General features: G+C 43.2%; 1 protein-coding gene across 1 annotated transcript in view; it reads left to right on the top strand.

The window, feature by feature from the left end:
• The window catches only part of RICTOR (RPTOR independent companion of MTOR complex 2), a 3179211-nt gene that overhangs the window by 210260 nt on the left and 2946977 nt on the right, over positions 1 to 21974 (top strand). Inside the window, exon 3 of the mRNA XM_044069875.1 lies at positions 14936 to 15033. Within this exon, the coding sequence (XP_043925810.1) occupies positions 14936 to 15033 (98 nt within the window). The remainder of the gene's footprint in view (positions 1 to 14935; positions 15034 to 21974) is intronic.

Below are 21974 nucleotides of genomic sequence, written 5' to 3' on the forward strand. Positions count from 1 at the left end.
GCACAACATGGCAAAACTGTGCCTAAGGGCATTAGGCCTCATTCTACCAGAGCAGCAGCCACTTCAGCAGCTTTCCTCAGAGGGGTACCAACCAAAGACATATTAGAAGCTGCAACCTGGAGCTCAGTGCACACTTTTACCAAGCACTACCACCTACCTCTCTACTCCAAATCCAGAGCAGGCTTTGCCACTGCAGTTCTGCAGGGCTTGTTAGCCTCGCCAAATCTAATCTAGACCCAGCCACCCAACCTCAGCTTTGGGATTCTACCCAAGTGTAATGACTGCAACAGTGAAACACGATGAACATAGTACAGTTGTGTACCTACTATAAATGTAGATGTTTGAGTGTATTCACTGTTGCAGTCCAGGTTACCCACCATCCCCCTCTTTGCTGGGACTGTTCTGTACTTTTCAACTCTATACAACCTATGTGATGTATTTGCTTGTAGATGAAGGATATGTTTACAGTAATATATGCATGGTTGTTTGGCATATTTTTGTCTTTTCAGCCTTCCTATCTGGGGGCACCTGACATCTGGGGCAAGAAAAACTGAAGAAAATGGCGTCAGTTGCAACTTTTATACCCCTGGCGCACTGACATCAGGGAAGAGGCGACAGCAACCGACGCCGGACCAAGACTTTGGAACTGTGGCCGACTGCGGGTCGCCTGCCAGCAGGATAACCCAAGTGTAATGACTGCAACAGTGAACACACTCTAACATCTACATTTATGGTAGGTACACAACTGTACTTTCCTGACTCTCATAAATTCCTTTTCAGAAACCCTGCTGCTGACTCAGAAACTATCTCTCGGGGTCACAAAGTGGTCAAGGCTTCTGCTGCAAAAAACCCTACCCCCCTCTGACAGGGATTCTAGGGCTTTGGACACATGGGGAAAAAAGATTTACACTTCTGCTACCTTGGCTATAAGGGCTTTAAATTGTCAGTTTCATATGCTCAAATATCAGCAATATATTATGTCTCTGCTTAAACAGAAAATGTTGATAAATTCTGAATGTGCAGAAAACCAATAAATGCAGGATTTATTGCATGCAGCTGAACAAGTTGGAAAGCATACTTTGCAGTGTGGTTTTGATTCTTTGGAGGCCTCCTGCAGGGCCGCTGTTACGGGTTCTGTCATCAGGAGGCATGCTTGGTTAAAGGAACAATATCTGCCTGATCATGTCAAAGCAAAATTATTAGATGCTCCATTACAGCATGATACCTTGTTTGGTGTAAAGCAGAAGAGGTGTTAAAGAAAATGGAGGACAAAGCTAAATCTATGCAAACGGTTAAGGATTTCTTACAGGTACAGCCTCCAAGATTTAACGGACACTGGCCTACAAAGAATTGGTCCTTTCCAGTGTCAGACGGACCACAAAGGGGCAATACAGAAGCCCAAGAGGCAGCTCCCAGCCCCAGGGTTCGTACAGGTCTAGACAATGGGGTGCATCTACCTCCAAAAGTGGAGAAGACAAATCACAACCATACAGGAAACCGTCCCAATGACTTCCCCCTGCCTGCACCAAGCACTTATCTTCTGGCAGCACCTTTAGGGGGAAAACTAGCACTTTTTTCTCAAAATTGGCACATAATAACTCAGGGCAAATGGGTCCTAGACATAGTGTTACAAGACTACAAGTTTCACTTCCATACCCTACCAAGGACAAACGGTTGGCCAGACCTGCCAAAAAATCAGTGGGTAGAGGCACAAAAGCAAGTCTCATCCCTCATGGACATGAGGGCCATTCAACAAGTACCAGAGCAAGAGCAGGGACAAGGATTTTATTCAAGACTGTTCTTGGTACCAAGAAAGGACAAGACCTGGAGACCAATACTGGACCTATTTATTCTAAACACATATCTGGATATACCAAAATTCAAAATATTGACTCTCTAGCAACTTCTGCCCATGCTGGGCAAGAAGGCTTGGCTTGTGACTTTAGACCTAAAAAAAGGCATACCTGCATGTCCCAGTCAGACAAACATGCAGAAGATACCTCAGATTCAAATCTGGCTCAATGCACTACCAATTCTCTGCACTGCCCTTTGGCTTATCTACTGTGCCCAGGGTCTTCACAAAGTGCCTGGCACCAGTAATTGCATTCTGCAGACAGAGGAATACAAATATATCCTTACTTGGACGACTGCCTCATTCAAGCAGAGAACAAGGACATTCTACTACAGCATCTGGCATTTGTAAAGAGATTTCTAACAGGCCTAGGGTACACAGTAAACAAAAAGAAATCAAAACTAGTGCCCTCTCAAGAGATAATATTCCTGGGTGCAAGCTTAAATACAACTGCCCAGATGGTTTATCTCACGCCAGACAAACAAAGGCAACTGACTACCTATTTCAACCCGTTGGCAACAAAGGCCCAGTTATCTGCAAGAAAAATTCTGCAGGCTTTGGGCTTCATGGCATCCTGCATTCTACTAATTCCATATGCGAGACTGCATATGAGAACTTCAATGGTACCTAAAAAGTGTTTGGACTCTAAATGTTGCCACAGCCTGGAAACAATTACCCTCATTCCCTGCCTGCAAAACGAGTTTCGATGGTGGTCGAAGGGTTGTCACCAGAACAAGGGACAGCCATTCACTTTACCCCCAGCCAGGCAGACATTAACAACGGATGCATCAGATTATGCCTGGGGGGCCCACATGGCAGGAAGATGTACTCAGGGCACATGGTCCGCAAACCAAATGCATCTACATATCAATCAAAAAGAGATGCTAGCTGTTCAGAATGCCCTGACAGCCTTCAAGGACCTACTTCATCCAGGACAACTACTGGTAAAGACAGACAACACCACGGTCATGTGGTATATAAACAAGCAGGGAGGCACTCATTCTTACCCCCTTTGCAGACTAGCCATGACTTTCTGGGACACAGCATTGACTTACCAAGCACATCTGTAGGCACAATTCCTGCTAGGAAAGATAAATACTCTGGCAGACGAACTAAGCAGAAACCTCATGGATCCCCACGAGTGGAAATTGGATCTACAAGTCTTCAGCATGATAAGGAAATGGGGATGCCCAGATATAGATCTATTTGCCTCTCCTCACAACTACCAACTAAAAAGATTCTGCATAAGGACTTGTCACAGACAAGCATGGAAAGTGGACTTTCAGCTGGAAAAGCTTAGCAGTATATGCCTTTCCTCCACTGCCTCTCCTCCCCAAGGTACTCCTAAAGGTCAGACAAGAGAAGCCTAAGATGCTGCTGATTGCCCTAGACTGGCCCTGCCAGTACTGGTATCCAATCCTAAGGAGCTTGTCTCAATGCCCGGCTTGGACCTTGCCTCATATACCTCATCTGCTATCCCAACAAAACAATCCGATCCTGCACATCCAACTAAAAACCTTAAATCTGGCAGCATGTCAGCTAATGTAGTCATACAAAACGCGCCTCTCACTAAAGCTGTGATAGATGTCATTTTGGAGGCCAGAAGGCCTAGTACCAGAAAATCTTACACTGGAAAATGGAAGAGACTCTGTGCTTGGTACCAGGCACAAGGAATTGACACAGCTTTACCAAATATTCCTCAGATTTTGCAATACTTAACTGAGATGCTGGATAAAGGCCTGTCCTTTTCATCAATTAAAATTCATGAATCTGCCATTTCGGCTCATTGCAATACAGAGCCACCAATCTTTTCTCATTCTTTGTTAAGGCAGTACCTCAGAGGAGCCAAAAACGTAAGGCCTCCAAGGAGATCACCAGTACCTGCATGGGACCTCAATTATGTCTTGGAAAAACTCACCCTGCCTCCTTTTGAGCCAGCCGCTACAGCTGATATAACGTTTTTATCTTGGAAAACAGCTCTGCTCCTAGCAATAACCTCTGCAAGACGAGTCTCTGAGCTACAGGCACTCATGGCTGTGGAACCCTTTATCATTGTTTATCCAGACAGGGTTTCTCTTGCGGACAAACCCGACATTTATGCCTAAGGTAGTGTCCAAGTGTGGCCCTTAACCAAACTATTCATCTGCCTACTTTTTATCCAAACCCACAGAATAAGGGGGAGAGAATTCTGCATTCTTTGGACATACACAGACACCTACACTTCTACTTGAACAGAACCAAAGCTTTCAGAAAGACAGAGCAACTACTAGTGGCATATGCTGCAGGATCACAAGGAAAGGCCATTTCAAAGCAGACTATTTCAAAGTGGATAGGCCACTGCATTCATTTCTGCTATTCACAACATGGCAAGCCAGTGCCTAAGGGCATTAGGCCACATTCATCTAGAGCAGCAGCTATCCTCAGGGGAGTACCAACCAAAGACAGTTTAGCGGCTGCTACCTGGAGTTCAGTGCACACCTTTACAAAGCACTATCATTTACCACTCTACTCTAAATCCAGGGCAGGCTTTGCCACTGCAGTTCTGCAGGGCCTCGTAGCCGCTCCTAATGCTATTTAGCTCCAGCCTCCCAACCATAGCTTTGGGATTCAACCCAAGTGTAATGACTGCAACAGTGAAACATGAAGAACATAGTACAGTTGTGCACACTTACCATAAATGTAGATGTTCGAGTGTGTTCACTGTTGCAGTCCAGCTTACCCACCCACCATCCCCCATATCTTTGCTGGAACTTATCTGCACTTCTCTAATCTATACAGCCTATGTGGAGTATTTGCTTGTTGATGAAGATATAATATATTTTGGTGCATGCATGTTTTATTGTCATATTTTTAGCCTACCCTTTTGGGGGCACCTGACATCTGAGGCAAGAAAAACTGAAGAAAATGGCGTCTGCTGCATCTTTTATACCCCTGGCGCACTGACGTCAGGGAAGAGGAGACAGCAACCAATGCCGGACCTAGACTTTGGAATTCAGGCCGACTGAGGGTAGCCTGCCAGCAGGGTAACCCAAGTGTAATGACTGCAACAGTGAACACACTCGAACATCTACATTTATGGTAAGTGTACACAACTGTACTATGTTTCCCTACTTGGATGATGCAAACTCTGGTAATGGAGGAATTCTTTTCTCTGTTTTCTTGCAAAAGGGGACTACTTAAAGAAATTTGGTGTCCAAAGTATCAGGGAGACATATGAATAGGTTGCAAAGTAACATTTTCCACAGAAGATGATGTGCCATCAACTCTGAGGAATCGAGTCACTGTTGTGTTGGATTCATTGATTAGTAACTTGCCAACACACAGTAGCTTTGACGGATTACTTATTAATGTTGATATCCCAGTTTGGAAAAAGAGAAAAAAACAAAACGTTTATGTGTGTTGAGCTGCCCCCCCTCAGTATCCAGTATTAAATCATTTTCATTGTCGTACCATGCCCTTTGGAAAGAGGCACCTCAGAAGAGTGTGTAAAAGCAGTAGCTAGCACAGTCCTACCTTCACTTAATGACCAGCCTCACTATACCTTAACAACTGCAGAGCACATCTCCACACAAAAAAAAACTGTCCTTTTCCCACTAAGCATAGTTTAGTACAGATGTTCTTCGTGTTTCACTGTTGCAGTCATCACATTTGGGTTATCCCTGCTGGGGTAGCCCTCGGCCGGCCTGAATACCAGAGACTTAGTATTTCTGCGTCGGTTGCTTTCGCTTGAAGACTGACGTCAGGTAGTCGGGGGGGGGGGGTGGGTATAAAGGAAGGCAACAGACGCCATTACATTAGTCTTTCTTGCCGTGGAGCCCAAAGCAGAAACAGTTTGCATGAGTGCCAGTCGGCCGCTACCTGAGTTTTGTTTCTGAATTGAAGTTGAAGTCTTCAAAAGCAAAGTACCCTGTTGGGGATCCTTTTTTCTTTTACTAATCGATGTCACAAAAATTTAATAATTGTCTCGCCTGTGGAAAGCAGATACCACACCGGGGCTTCCATTCCTACGTGTCACTTGTCTAGGCTCAGATCACGACATCCCTCGTTGTCGGTTCTGTGCTTTGTTTAATGCCAGAACTATTTGTCGTCGGGCCCTTTTTGTAGCCTGATATTTCTGTTTACAGTCCCCAAATTCCAATATGGCTTCTGTAAGCCATCTGACAGCAGACCTTCCAAAAAAACATAAAGATAAAAAGATAAAGACAGAGACAGACCGCACAGGACTAAACCTTCCGACAACGCTTCCGCCAAGCTGGTCATCAGTTTTCCGCAATTCAGGGAGGCACTTTTGCAGCCCCTGATGCCTGCTTCAGTTAATCCGCAGGCTTCTACCGAGACCCTTTCGGAGTCCGGTATGCTGCAGAACTCTTCTTTGTCTAAGGATCCTGCAGTCGTCTCTATCTTGGATGGGTCCAGAGCCGCTGTGCTTCCAAGGAAGTCCTTCACAACACTGAATCCAGACTTAAACCAATGCCTTCTTTCACGGCTACCATTCTTTCTAAACAAACTGTGTTCCTTAGGTCCAGGGGTCGAACCACCGCCAAGAAACCACCTTCTAGCCATTCTTTGGCACCTGCTCCCTTGCCTCGGTCACAAATGCTTAGAATGGCAGAGGACCTTTTCATGCTGATTAGGGGAAGCTAAGCCACTCCCTCAAAAAGAAAGAGAGATCTGTCTCCAGATGTTTTGTCTGAACAAGAGACCGATGAATCTGATGCATCTGACTGAAGACATGCAGCCCCTCTTTACATATGAGGATTGCGATGCATAGGAATGTATTCCTTCAGCCTTTCCCCCAGAGGGTTTTTCCTTTGGGGAAACCCTGCATACTCTTAGGGAGCATTTCAAATGGGAGAGTCAAGACTACCTACAGTCTAAAAAGAGACTCTGAGTTCTTGGACCTTCCACAGCACAGGCCCTTAGCCATCCCCCGAGTCCTAGATGTGGTAGATGATATCTTCCTTTAATCCAGCATGACTCCAGACGCCCTCCCTCTTGCTCCCAGAAAGCCAGACAGGTACAGAGTCCCTGACTCTCACATATTTCTCTTTAAAAACCCAACAGCGGACCTGAGGTCCTTACTCAAGGCCCAAAAGGGGGTTAAAGCTACTTCAGCTATGAATTCCACCCCCTCAGACAGGGATTCCAAAGCACTGGACAGATGGGGTAGAAAAGTATACACCTCAGCTACTCTTAGTATCAGGGCACTCAGTTGTCAGTTCCATATGCTTAAATATCAGCAACATACCTTGGAACTCCTTAAACAAAAAAATTACCTTTTTTCCTGCATGGGCAGAATCTAAAGATTTACAGGAATTAATGCACTCTGCTGGTCAAGTAACGAAACACACTTTGCACTGCGGTTTTGATGCCCTAGAAGCTTCTTGCAGGGCAGCAGTCACTGGATCTGTCATTAGAAGACCTACATGGCTTAAGGAACAACCCCTGATAACTTATTTGGTACCAAAGCAGAAGAGGTGTTAAAGATGGAAGAAAAAGCAAAATCTATGCAGACTGTTAAAAGTTTTCTTACAGTTACAGCCCCCACTGGTCCTTTCTTGCACCTAGTAAACAGGGCCAGCCTAGACTCCGTGGAAACAGACCTCCAAGACAGCAGTTGCGGATTGCAGAGATCTAAGCAGTGGACTGCCTCCACTTCAAAACCAGGGAGTTCTAAGCCACCCCCTCATGGCAAAAACTCACAATGACTCACCCCCTCCCTACCTCGCCTCTGCCCACCTTCACATACCCTTACGATGAAGACTGTCCTTTCACTCAAGCACCTGGGCTACCATTACCAAGGACCAATGGGTTCTGAACATTGTGTCTCGGGTACAGTTTCTTCTTCCACACCCTTCCAACCCCCAAAGGGTTCGCAGATCTACCACCAAATCAGTGGGCAGAGGCTCAAAAGGAAATCCGTACCCTGCTCTCCTTGGGAGCAGTAGAACACGTTCCTGCAGAGCAGATAGGCCAAGGCTTCTACTCCAGACTTTTTTCTGGTACCTAGAAAAGAGGGCACTTTGCACCCCATCCTTGATTTGTCCATTCTAAATACCTTCCTGGTGATCCCAAAATTCAAAATGCTGACTCTCCAGCAGCTACTACCCATGTTGTCCAAGGATGCTTGGCTAGTCACCCTGGACCTAAAAGAGGCCTACCTCCACATTCCCATCAGGGAGTCCTGCAGAAAATATCTTCGCTTCAGGGCAGGATCGCAGCACTTTCAGTTCTCTGCACTTCCCTTTGGCTTATCTACTGCTCCCAGAGTTTTCACAAAATGCCTGGCTCCGGCCATTGCTTTTTGCAGGCAAAGAAATATTCAAATTTATCCCTGCTTAGATGATTGCCTTATTCAGGCAGACAGCCAGGAAAAGCTGCTCAAAGACATGGCCTTTGTAAAGGACCTACTAACTTCCTTAGAGTACACAGTCAACGAAAAGAAATCCAAAAAGGTACCCACCAAGAGGATAATCTTCCTGGGAGCAAGCCTGGACACAGCATCCCAGATGACATGCCTAACACAAGAGAAACAAAGTTTCCTGTCAGCTTACTTCTCTCAACTGGACACCAGGTCCCAGCTTTCTGCAAGCCTTGGGGTTCATGGCATCTTGCATACTCCTTATTCCATATCCCAGACTGCATGTGAGGAAACTTCAATGGTACCTAAAGAGCCTTTAGTGTCAACTCTCTCAAGGTCTGGAAACTCTTTTACCTATTATTCCTTGCCTGAGGGAGGAATTTCTTTGGTGGGCAACAGCCTGCTCCCACAACAAGGGACTGCCCTTCTCCCCACACCCCGCCGCCCAGACCCTCATCACAGACTCATCAGACTGCCCTTGGGGTGCACACCTGGATGGCAGGTGCATACAGGGCCAATAGAGCCCCCAACAACTCCACTTGCACATCATTCTAAAAGAGATGATAGCTGTGCAGCAGGCCTTGATAGCTTTCATACCCCTTCTCTCTCCAGGGGTTCCCCCTGATCAAAACAGACAACACAGTGAAGTGGTACATCAACAAGAAGGGAGGGACTCACTCCTACCCGCTGTGCAGGCTGGCCATGACCCTTTGGTTCACAGCCTCTTTCATGCATCTACACCTGTTAGCACACTACCTGCCAGGCTCTCTCAACTCCCTGACAGACCAGTTAAGCAGAAAACTGTTGGGACCCCCACGAGTGGCAGCTCAACAGAAATGCCTTCTTACTAATAACTCAAAAATGGGGAACCCCAGAGGTCAACCTCTTTGCCTCTGACACCAACCATCAGCTAAACAAATTCTGCACCAGGGAGCATCACTGCATGGCATGGAAAGTAGATGCTCTGTCCTTCCCCTGGGTAAACCTCTCGGGCTATGCCTCCCCCCCCCCACCTCTCATTCCCAAGGTACTGATCAAAATAAGAAAGGAAAACCCAAGGACCATTCTCATAGCTCCAGACTGGCCCAGACAGCACTGGTACCCCTTGCCCCGCAGCCTGTCCCCACTGCCCCCATGGAATCTTCCTCCGGTTCCCAACCTCCTAATTCGGAGGGTGGGAATTCATGCACCCCCAATTGCAGACACTCAATTTAGCAGTTTGGCTTATAACCTGACTCCTGACCAATCTGCCCTCCTCAGTAAACCGGTTCTGGATGTTATCCAAGAGGCCAGACGCCCTAGCACCAGAAGGTCCTGTGCAGATAAATGGAAAAGGTTCGGATGATCCATTTATGCTGTTCTGTTAGTACTGTGCCTTTATTACTTTTTTCTCTTGAATACATTGCATTCATCCATGTTGTAGTTCAACACGGGCTTCGCACTTCTTTTAAGGAAATGTTACCAAAATTTGTGAAATCCTGAAAGGTATTGTTTCAGAGAACTGCTGTTCTGTAATGATAAAGGCAAAGGGCATATTTCTTTAGGTACAGTGGATATAAAAAGTGTACACACCCCTGTTAAAATGCCAGGTTTTTGTGATATAAGAAAATGAGACGACAATAAATAATTTCAAAACTTTTCCCACCTTTAATGTGACCTATAAACTGTACAATTCAATTGAAAAATCTGTTAGGGGAAAAAATAAAAAAACGTACAATAAGCTAGTTGCATAAGTAAGCACACCCTTAAACTAATACTTTGTTGAAGCACCTTTTGATTTTAATTACAGCATTCAGTCATCTTGGGTAGGAGTCTATCAGCATGGCACATCTTGACTTGGAAATATTTGCACACTCTTCCTTGCAAAAGTGCTCCAAATGTGTCAAATTGCGAGGGCATCTCTTGTGCACAGCCCTCTTCAGGTCATCCCACAGATTTTCTATTGGATTTAAGTCTAGGCTCTGGCTGGGCCATTCCAAAACTTTAATTTTCTTCTGGTGAAGCCATTCTTTTGTTGATTTGGATGTATGGTTGGGGTCATTGTCATGTTGAAAGGTGAAATTCCTCTTCATCTTCAGCTTTCTAGCAGACGCCTGAAGGTTTTGGGCCAAAAGTGACTGGTATTTGGAACTGTTCATACTTCCCTCCACCATGACTAAAGCCGCAGTTCCAGCTGAAGAAAAGCAACCCCAAAGCTTGATACTGCCAGCACCATGCTTCACCATGGGATGGTGTTCTTTTGGTGATGCAAAGTGTTGTTTTTGTGCCAAGCCTTTTGGAATTGTGACCAAAAAGTTCAACCTTGGTCTCATCAGACCATAACGTATTTTCCCACATGTTTTTGTTAGAGTTGATGTATTGTTTTGCAAATTTTAGCAGGGCCTGGATGCTTTTCTGTGTAAGAAAAGACTTTCATCTTGCAACCGTAACCCATATTACAGACATATGGAGAGTACGGGAGATTGTCACATGTAGTACACAACCAGTACTTGCCAGAAATTCCTGCAGCTCCTTCAGTGTTGCTGTAGGTCTCTTGGCAGCCTCCCTGACCAGTTTTTGTCTGGTCTTTTCATCAATTTTGGATGGACGTCCAATTCTTTGCAGCATCACTGTTGTCCCATATTTTCTTCACTTTTTGATGACTGTCTTTACTGTTCCATGGTATATCCAATGCTGTGGAAATTTTTTTGCATCCTTCTCCTGCCTGATACCTTACAACAATGAGATCCCTTTGATGCTTTGTAAGCTGTCTGCGAACCATGGGTTTTGCTGTAGCAGGTAACTGAGTAAATGTCAGGAAAATCCTACTAGGACAGTTTAACTTTTATTTGGGGTTAATCAGTCTTTTTAATTGATGGCAGGTGTGTACCCAAGAAGACTGAATGCTGTAATTAAATCAAAAGATGCTTCAACAAAGTATTCGAACAAGGAATAGAAGCATTAGGTGCCACGAGTAACAGGAATAGACTTTATTGTATCCGACAACCACTAAAACACTAAAATCCACAAAGAAACGCTGAACTACTTCTCCGCGTTTTTCGTCACAAATGTAACTTCAGCATACTAGAAATATTCAAACTCTTATTTTATATAGTCTTGTGACAGTACCTAACCAACCAATGCATCCGTTTAATTAACTGAAGTCCTTTCAAATTAATTCGGATGATTAAATACATTTATACAACCATTTGAGCATCTCCAAATGCATGAGAATACAATTTAATTATTAATTCATTCTACCTTAGATATTTTAAGATCAATATTTTAAAAAAAAAAACAATATCTTGAAAGAACACAATGCTGCAGGAAATGTTTATACACCATATTTAAACCAAATCATTTACTTATTTAACAAAGCTTCGCTCAGCTTCATATAAAACTGTAAACAAATTCAAGGACACAATGCATAGATATAGCTGAATAGCTAAATAGCTAAACTTATGTAACCAGCTTATTGTATGTTTTTTATTTTTTATATTTTTCCCCTAACAGATTTGTTTGTTTTTCAATTGAATTGTACAGGTTGTAGGTCACATTAAAGATGGGAAAAGTTTTGAAATTATTTGTTGTGGTCTAATTTTTTATATCACAAAAAACTGGCATTTTAACAGGGGTGTGTACACTTTTCATATCCATTGTATGCCAGCCAAAGAAATGCTTCACACCATGCCTTCATTCCTTTTTTTACCCCTTGCATAGAGCAGGATTGTGGTAATATTCACATGCTTCAGGCAGCATGGAACCATTTTCCATCTTAATAATTAGGACATTATAACATCTTGATATTAGAATCATGGCCATCAGTCCCAAAGTAGGTGTGGGTCCTCTCCCTATCCCAGCATGCTAGCCCTGTTAGGTGATCTTCCTCATATGCAGAAAGAAGACACAAGCTTCTGTATGTGTGCGCGTGTATGTATGTGTTGATGCCTTGAAAAGCATTTTTTAGACATACCAGTAACAGTTATTACTTCACAACTTGTATTTATCCTAGAAAATAGTATTTTTAGTGTCTGATGATTCTGTCAGGAAGAAGGCAGAGCTTTAAGCCCTGATGAGTAGTCATCCTTAAAACGGTGCTACATAAAGACTGTGCAGTAGTTGAGAACAACCCCTTTATGCCAAAAGGCGGCTTCCAGCTTGACATTGAACTAATGAACTCCTAGCATTCTTTTTTGAGTGTCAGAGTAATGAAGGCTGTTTGTGTGCATTCTTTAGTATTTGTGGCACTACGCTAACCACAGTAAGACTATCTAGACATTTTGTTATATTTGCTTCGGAGAAATGTGGCCATATGGTGGCTAAAGAAACCAAACTCTTTCAAGATGGCCTTCTTGCATTTTATTTTTCTTATGTGTAATATACTTAAACGTAATTGGCATTTGTTAACAGTAGATAGGGCTACAGTTAATGTTATAGGTGAAATGCCTAGTTTCATCTATAAAAACATTAAGAACTTAAAACAATTATTATATAAAGATGGCCATACAAAATCTGTTGAAAGTATTCCCTTAGGCACTTTTCCATGCATGAAATGTAGAATGTGTTCTACCATCAGTAAGTTAATAAAATTATCAACATCCTCATCCGAATGTTGAATTTATGCCGAGATTTCATGCTGCATCTGACACTGAATTTAATATACTTGGCTAACTACAATGAATGTAACTGTTTTTACGTTGGAAAGAGAGTGAAATGCTAGGGATAGAATATATGGTCATCTATATGACATTAAAAATAAAAACGCACAAAATGCCCTAGTGAAGCATGTCATTGAGTTTACAATACATACTTTTAGTTTTAGGGTGCTTTAGCCCATACAGAAAAACATTAGAAGGGGCAATAGCAATAATTATTTGTAAAGAATTGAACTCCGATGGCTTCTGAAGTTGCAGGCACATATTTACCCCGGACTTAATACTGCTATTTGTATCAAACATGAGCTAGAAGCAAGATGTAGTAAGAAGAACAAGAACAGGAAGCATTAATTGTTTACGATCACTTTTAATTGTTTTAATTAGCTGTGCATGTTGTCAATCTCAGTTAATGTGAGATGCTATAAAAAGTGTTATATGTGTAGTAGTTTTAAGGATCTGATAAAGCGTAGTTACCTACGTGAAAGCGTTTGTCCGATATTTTACTTGTGTCTTAATAAATTTGGAAATTTCAGTTGTGATAGTCCTATTGGCTCTGTTTTATTGGACTTTTGGACTCTTTCCACTCAAATCTGGAAACCTTAGCTGTAGTGGTCGTTTTGTTTTTCTGGATCTTTGGACTTTTCCATTCAGACCTTTGGACTACGTTGGTAATTTCTTTTTCTGCAATTTTATTTTTCTACAGTAACTTTGGGAACAATTAGTAGTTATAGTCAGAGGTAATTCTGCTAGATTGGTATCTGCTTGTATAATATTTTTCAGGAATGTCTGTACAGGACTTTGGTGATGTTACCTTGCTGAGTACACTTTTCACTGACACTAAAAAAAGTACTGCTTTTCGATGGCAGAGTATATTTCTGGAGTCTCATACTTTGGAGCTTTTAAACAAATCCAGTACCACAAAGACTGTCTGCAGTAGCCATCTAAAGAATAAGATAGTAAAACGTCATCAGTTACCGTAGTAATGGATATTCAAGATAGCAAGACTCCCACTGTAGTTACTGCAACTGTTCAGTTGTCTTTCTCTGTGTATCACATTTTCCACTATTTTTCTTGCCAGGAATTTTTTTCACCAGCACTGTTTCAGGGCATACTTCTTTGTGCTGTATTTTGTTTTGCTCGTCTGAAACAATAGGAAGTGCATGTGCACCAGCTTTTTAATTGGCAGATGTGCACAAGAACCTAATTTGAGGATGTCATTCTATTGAAATTGGCAGTTGATAATATAAAGAGTAGAAAAAGATACTTTGAAATTTTTATTACTTTGATTACCTCTGCTACCTGTATCCTTTGTAATCTGCAGCAGTTTCATTTGAACAGAACATTTTGTTCTGCCCTTCTAAGATTGGCCATCCATTGAGATACATAGATGAAATGTATAATTCAGGATAGCCTTGTAATTCTTTATTGAGCTGGAAGACCTGTATTATCTTTTTTTGTGTAAACATCTTTATTCATTTATTACTTAAGATATAACCAGAAATATATTAACATTTTTCCCATTTATAACATCTGTGTTTCAGTACAACATTGCATACATTGTTCATTTCCTGGCTTCCCTTAAATCTCACTCCTCTTCCTCCTAAACATTATTCTTTCTGTATTGTTCAGACAAATTTCATTTATTTCTATGCTCCTTCTCTTTTGCTGTGTATTACCTTATTGAACTACAAGTCCTGTAGACTACAGTCAGAATAGTATCTTGTTTGTATGTTCTTGTGTATTGTGTAGTGAATGAACCCTTGTGTTTCATTATCTTACCAGGTGTGTAAGTAATGGTAGCATGGACTGCGTTACTAAATGCTCATTGTAGGGGGCAGTAGCAGCACAATCCCTTTCCTTGGGTTGCAACAGTAGAGATAACTATAGCATAAAGTGGTGAATGAGATGAGACAGCAGTTTAAAAAAATACTTTTTTTGTGTCAACTGAATTTGCCCCACTGGTATGTTTGTTCTGTTACATTTGTGCATTTCATGTAATATGGTTCAGTCTTTGTTGAAATGGTATATGTAGAGTGAATTTAAATCTAACAGTTCAAGTCTGCTGAGTGATTTTTTTTTTTTTCTCAGATCCTCATGACAATTTGAGAGAAATTCTCCAGAATGTGGTCAAACAGCAGGGAGTTTCTAATATGCGAAAATTAGGCCATCTGAACAACTTTATCAAGGTAGGAGTTGAAAATATCTTTGATTGCTTTTATGCTACTGAATTGCTAGATATTTATTCTGAAATGGTTGATTGAACATTGAGATCCTTCTTGATGGGTCCATTGGATTAAGTTTATCAGTATGTCTATTTCAGAAAAGTCATTGTTGGGAGATGGGACTTGCTGCTTTCTGCAGTATAGTCTGTCGCTTGCTGACTCCATAGGCATTCCTGGCCATTGAGGGTGACAATTTGTTTGCACTATGCAGTTTGGATCTTGCTCCTGATGTGTGCCAGTGAAAGGCTTCTGCTTTTGGTTCCTAGATGCACATCTGCCTGCTGTCCTGATGTTCCTCATTTATTTAGTGAGGGCCTACATTGGAAGTGCCTTTACTGCTGTGTAGAAGAGCATTGGCATAAATTCAGCCCTGCTGTGCCGAGGAGTAGAAGGAAGAAGGTTCTTGGCTGCTTACCTCCAGGAAGATACCTTTAATCCTTATACAAGTAACTGTAGCTATAATCCTGTGGGCTGCTGTAGGGTGTAGTCAGACCACCATCGCAAGAACTGAAGCTGAGTTAGTAGACTGAAATCTAGCAGTCCTGGAGGTAGTGGCGAGTGCCAAGAGGTTTTCCTATGCTTTTTCCCTTGTGTGCATCTTATGGAATAATATGGTCTGTGCATCTGATGTAACATGTTCTATGCCATTAATTTTGTATTGTCTTGTTTTGCTTTATTTGGAGCTTTTCTCCCCGGGCCTCTGCTGAAAATGGACATGTATCCAGTCGGACTACCCCGGTCAACAAATGTAAAGTAAATAAATAAAATAAGTGTTGTGCTTCAGGGTATTAGAGAAGTTCACTCCATGGCTCTCGCCTGGGGGGTTTGTTCCTGGGTGTTAATACCACACAGCCTCTGCTTAATTAGTTAATCTGACTGGGATGATGCTGGGAAGGAGTCCCTTGAGTCACACAGCCATTGGTTGAGGATTCTCAGGACTAAGCTCCTCTCCACAGGTTTGACTTTAGACCAAGTAGGATCTGTTGACACATATTGACTTGGACTGACAGTAGACCTTACTTATGACGTTTTGTACATCAGGACATCAGGAGTGTGTTTGATACATGGCAGAAGCTTGAGTTGCAGGCATGTGAACACAACCTTAAGAAATGTGGCCTGGCAATGACCCTTTCTTCCCTTAGCAAGTCAGATGTTTGCTCAGACCAGTTCCTGCTTACCAAGCATTTAGTGTGTTACTCACATAGTTCTGATATCGAACACGCTTACTTCTGCTACAAAGGGGGTGCGAGTTACTCCCTGTAAAGCCTTTATAAGAAGTTTGAAGATTTCAAAGTAATTTCTAATACAGACAAGGGTAGGGATTTCTTCCACACTCCAGCTCCCTTTTAGATAACCCTTCGTTTGGAAACCTGTTGAGGTTTATGAGGACTGTTGTGGTCTGGCCTCAGGCTCCACTCCAGAAACATATCTGTGTGTATCTGTTCAAGAAAGTGTAAATGTCTGTTCAATCTCTGGATCTGGTTATCAGTGATGCTACAGTGGTAGACGGGAAGTGCCATGAGTATGCAGCTGTGGCACTTGAGAAAATGGGCACCGTGTATAACCTCTATACTGAGTGGTGCAAGTCATTTCTGGCATGCTAAAACTAATGCCTGTGAAATCTCTTTAGTCCAGCATAGGTGTAGAGCATAGTATCTTGCTGTTTACTCAGACCAGTAGTCCTCTTTGCCTTCCCACAAGGGCGCCACTCCTATAGATGTTGGAGTGGATGTCCTCATATTATACCTGATAAAGGTAGCATTAGTCTGATTTTATTTGATATCAGAGGCTGCTGTAATTCTAATGGCGGTGGTGCTACACTTGAGGTATCCCTAAAGAAATTGCCTAGAACCTTGTGTTCACATAGTTTTAGACATTCACTGGCAGGTCTGTGAAGATATCTGAAGGCTGCCAGCCTAGCCAGACAGAATTTTGTAGATAATTCTATCATTTGTAAATATTAATTTAAGCCACAGGCTTGTTCTCTTAAATATGAAAAGACTGTATTGGATGTTGAACTGGGAAAAATGTAACAGCAGTGCGCTCTACTGTAAGAAAGCTGATAAGTCAAGCATTGTGAAATTCTTTGATCTAAAACTTGGAGCCGAGATGTCTAGAGGGAGGCATTCTGCCTGTTGTTTTGGGGTATAAAACATGCATCTGACGCCATTACATCAGTTTTTCTTGCCATGTGGTGCCCGAAGCAGAAGCAGTTCGCAAGTGCCGGTCGGCCGACTACTGAAATTTTTGTTTTTGAGTTTCAGAACCGAAGTCTTCAACTAAAGCTAAGTACCCCGTTGGGGAAACCTTTTCTTGCTCCTTACCGATGTCAGTAAAAGTTAATAATTGCATTACTTGTGGAAAGCAAATACGTCATAAAGATTTTCATTCGTACTGTATTCCTTGCCTAGGCTCTGACCACGACGTACCTTGCTGTTGGTTTTGTGCTTTATTTAATCAGCGCACTATCAGTCATCAGTATATTTTCACCTCTAAATATTTTGGTTCTCGGTTTAATTATCCGAAAATGTCGTCGGTTAGCCATCCGACTACCGGGATTCCAAAAAAACGCAGAGATAGGGAGAGAGACAGGCTGCCGAGGTCCAAAACTGCTGATGACGCTTCTCCTAAGCCAGTCGCCAGTTCGCCGGTACTCAGTGAGGCACTTTCGCAGCTGCTGATACCCGCTACTTCTGATTCGCAGGCCTCTACTGAGACTCATTCGGAATCGGGTATGCCACAAGATGCTTCAACTATGGAACCCATGGATGTCTCTACCGTGGATGGGTCTGGAGCCACTGTGCAGGCACTGGCTTCTGAGGGTTTATTCAGGCCTACGGACTTGCATATTAAACTGATGCCTCCTCCTTCACTTAGGCCTAAATCTCGAACCATGACTAAAAAACCGACGCCCAGGCCACATGCTCAGGCTCAATGCCTAAAAAACAAATGATAAGAATGGCTGAAGATTTACTTACTCTAATCAGGGGTAGCCAACCCCCCCCCTTTCTAAGAGGCCTACGACTGAAGTTGTTTATGAATTTTCTGGCCAGGATTCTGTTTTTTTCTGATTCTTCTGATGATCTGGATTTTCCCTCATCTACTTATGAGGATTCTGATGCAGAGGACTCCATTCCCTCTGCTTCCCCTCCAGAGGATTTTTCTTTTGGGGAAACCTTGCACACTAAGGGAGCATTTCCACTGGGAAAGCCAGGATTTTTCTGATTCAAAAAAGAGGCTTTGAGGTTTCTTACTCCTACGTCAGCATAGTCTTTTAGCTATTCATCCTGTACTAGACATTGTTGATGCTTTTGCAGAATCTAGTTTGGCCTCTGGTTCCTTGCCTCATGCTCCCAGAAAACCTGACAGATACTACAGTGTCCCTGAGTCACACAAGTTCCTTTTTAAAAATCCTATTGCGGATCCAGAGACTATTTCACAGGGGCCCAAGGGCATTAAGGCTTCTACTGCTAAAAATCCTACCCCTTCTGATAGAGACTCCAGGGCGCTGGATAGATGGGGTAAGAAGGTTTTCACTTCTTCAACCTTGGCCATTAGGGCTTTAAACTGCCAGTTTCATATGTTAAAGTATCAGCAACATGTTATTGGATTGTTTAAACTGAAAATGGTGTTGATTCCTGACTGTATGGAAAATAAAGAATTACAGGATTTAATGCATTCTGCTGAACAAGTTGGAAAACATACTTTGCAATGTGGTTTTGATTCATTGGAGGCCTCTTGCAGGGCTGCTGTTACTGGGTCTGTGCTCAGAAGGCATGCTTGGCTAAAGGAGCAATCCTTGCCTGATCATGTTAAAGGTAAATTGTTGGATGCTCCCTTAAATCAGAACCGCCTGTTTGGCAACAAGGTTGAGTAAGTTCTTAAAAAGATGGAAGATAAAGCTAAATCTATGCAAACTGTTAAAGATTTCATACAAGTTTAGCCTCCTAGATTTAGTAGGCACTGGCCCTCTAAGAATTGGTCCTTTCCAGCCCCTTCCAGGTCTTCTCAAGCCAAACCCAGACACAGCAAAAGCCCCAGGGGACACCAAAGACTAAACAGTGGGGGGGCCTCCACTTCCAAAATCTGGGAGTAACAAGACTCCCCCCTATGGTAAACTGTCTCAATGACTTCTGTTTAAAAATTCTAAGCACTTATCAACTGACTGCCCCTTTGGGTGGAAAGATTGCTCTTCATGCAAAGAACTGGGAACTCATTACCCAGGACAAATGGGTTTTAAATACAGTGTCCCAGGGATACAGATTTCACTTCCACACATTGACAACACCAAGCGGGTGGCCGGACCTACCCCCAAATCAGTGGGCAGAGGCCCAAAACAAGTACTTTCTCTCTTAAGCATGGAGGCTATTCAACCGGTACCGGAAAAGGAAAACGGGACAAGGTTTCTACTCGAGACTTTTCCTGGTACCCAGAAAAGACCATTCATGGCTTACCTCACGCCAGAGAAACAAATTCATTTGACAACTTACTTCAAACAAGTGGCCACAAAAACCCTGCTATCTGCAAGACAAATACTGCAAGCCTTTGGGGTTCATGGCCTCCTGCATTCTTCTAATTTCCTATGCAAGACTGCATATGAGGAAACTACAGTGGTATCTAAAAAGCCTATGGTGTTAATATTCTCAGGATCTAGAAGCAATGATTCCTATCATACATTGCCTATGCCTAGAATTCCTTTGGTGGGCAGAGGCCTGTCACCAAAATAAGGGACTACCTTTCACACCAGCCCCTGCCGCCCAGACCCTAACAACAGACTCATCAGACTATGCATGGGGGGGGGGGGGCTCACCTGGCAGGGAAGTGCATTCAGGGCAAATGGAACCCAAGTCAAATACACCTGCATATCAATCAAAAAGAAATGTTAGCTGTACAGAATGCTCTGACAGCCTTCAAGGACCACATTCTTCCAGGACAACTTATGGTAAAGACGGACGACACCACTGTTACGTGGTACATAAACAAGCAGGGGGGGTACACATTCTTACCCTCTCTGCAGACTAGCCATGGCATTGTGGAACACAGCCTTGATCTACCAAGTGCACCTACAAGCTTAATTCTTGCCAGGAAAATTAAATACACTGGCAGATGGACTAAGCAGAATCCTCATGGACCCACACAAGTGGAAACGGGAACCAAGGATTATTAACATGTTGACAAGCAAATGCGGGAGCCCAGATATAGACCTGTTTGCCTCTCCCCAGAACGATTATTAACATGTTGACAAGCAAATGCGGGAGCCCAGATATAGACCTGTTTGCCTCTCCCCAGAACTACCAATTGGACAAATTTTGCACAAGGACTCCCCACAAGCAAGCCTGGAAAGTGGATGCTCTGTCCTTCAGCTGGAAAAGCCTATCAGTCTATGCCTTCCCCCTCTGCTTCTGCTTTCCAAAGTACTACTAAAAATCAAACAGGACAAACCAAGGATGATTTTTATTGCTCCAGACTGGCCACGCCAACACTGGTACCCCCTCCTGCACAGTGTGTCACGGTTATCACCATGCCACCGCCTCAGACTCCTTCCCTGTCCTCTCTGCAGGAGAACCAGATTCTGCACCCTCAGCTTCTAACACTGAACCTTGCAGCCTGGCTGATTACATAATCTCTCCTCTACCATCCCTCAGTAAACCTGTGATGGATCTCATTTTAGAGGCAAGGAGGCCTAGTACTAGAAAATCTTATGCTGAAAAATGGAAAAGATTCTGTGTCTGGAACCAATCTCAAGGGGTGAGCACAGCAGCGCCCAATTTACCTTAGATTTTACAATACTTAACTGAAATGCTTCACAAGGGCCTGTCTTTTTACTCCATTAAAATATACGCCTCAGCCATTTCAGCTCATTATAGCACAGAACCTCTCCCCTCTTCTCTCATCCACTGCTCAAACAGTTCTTCAGAGGAGCCAAAAATTTGAGGCCACCCAGGAGAGCTCCAACCCCAGCCTGGGACCTCGACTTTGTTTGAGAGAAACTCACTCTACCTCCTTTCGAGCCAGCTGCTACTGCAGACTTAAAATTTCTTTCTTGGAAAACAGCTTTCCTTTTAGCAATCACTTCGGCTAGAAGGATATCTGAATTACAGGCCCTTATGGCAGTGGAGCCTTTCATCATCTTTCATGCGGACAGGGTGTCCCTCAGAACCAATCCATCCTTCATGCCCAAGGTGGGATCCAGTGTGACTCTTAATCAGTCCATTCATTTGCCAACCTTCTTTCCCAATTCACAGAACAAAGGGGAACGGATACTGCATTCCTTAGATGTGCACAGACAACTTAGATTCTACTTGGACAGGACTAAACCTCAAAGAAAATCTGAACTGCTGGTGGCATTTGCTGCAGGGGCAGAGGGGAAGGCTGTTTCAAAGCAAACCATGTCTAAATGGTTAGGCCATTGCATTCATTTCTGCTATAAGCACCATGGAAAACCTATCCCCCAGGGGATCATACCTCACTCCACCAGGGCTACATCTACCTCTACAGCCTTTCTCAGAGGCGTCCCTACCAGGGACATCCTAGAAGTTGCAACCTGGAGTTCTGTGCATACTTTCCACAAGCATTATCTTTTACCAATTTTCTCTAAATCCAGAGCTGACTTTGCCACTGCAGTCTTGCAGGGCCTTATAGCTGGTCCTAATGCTGTCTAAATTCCTCCTCCCAACCATAGCTTTGGGAATCTACCCAAATGCAATGACTGCAACAGTGAAACACGAAGAACATAGTACAGTTGTGTACACTTACCATAAATGTAGATGTTCGAGTGTATTCACTGTTGCAGTCCTGGTTTCCCTCCCTCCAGCCCCCTAACTTCTTTTGGCTATACCTCTACTTTCCTTTACTATGCTTAAGTCTTTTTGGTGTATTTGCTTTTTTGTTGGAGGTATATCATT

This window comes from Protopterus annectens, chromosome 1.part0 (assembly GCF_019279795.1).
Source record: "Protopterus annectens isolate FY-2018-M chromosome 1.part0, PAN1.0, whole genome shotgun sequence".
NCBI classification, from domain to species: Eukaryota; Metazoa; Chordata; order Ceratodontiformes; family Protopteridae; genus Protopterus; species Protopterus annectens.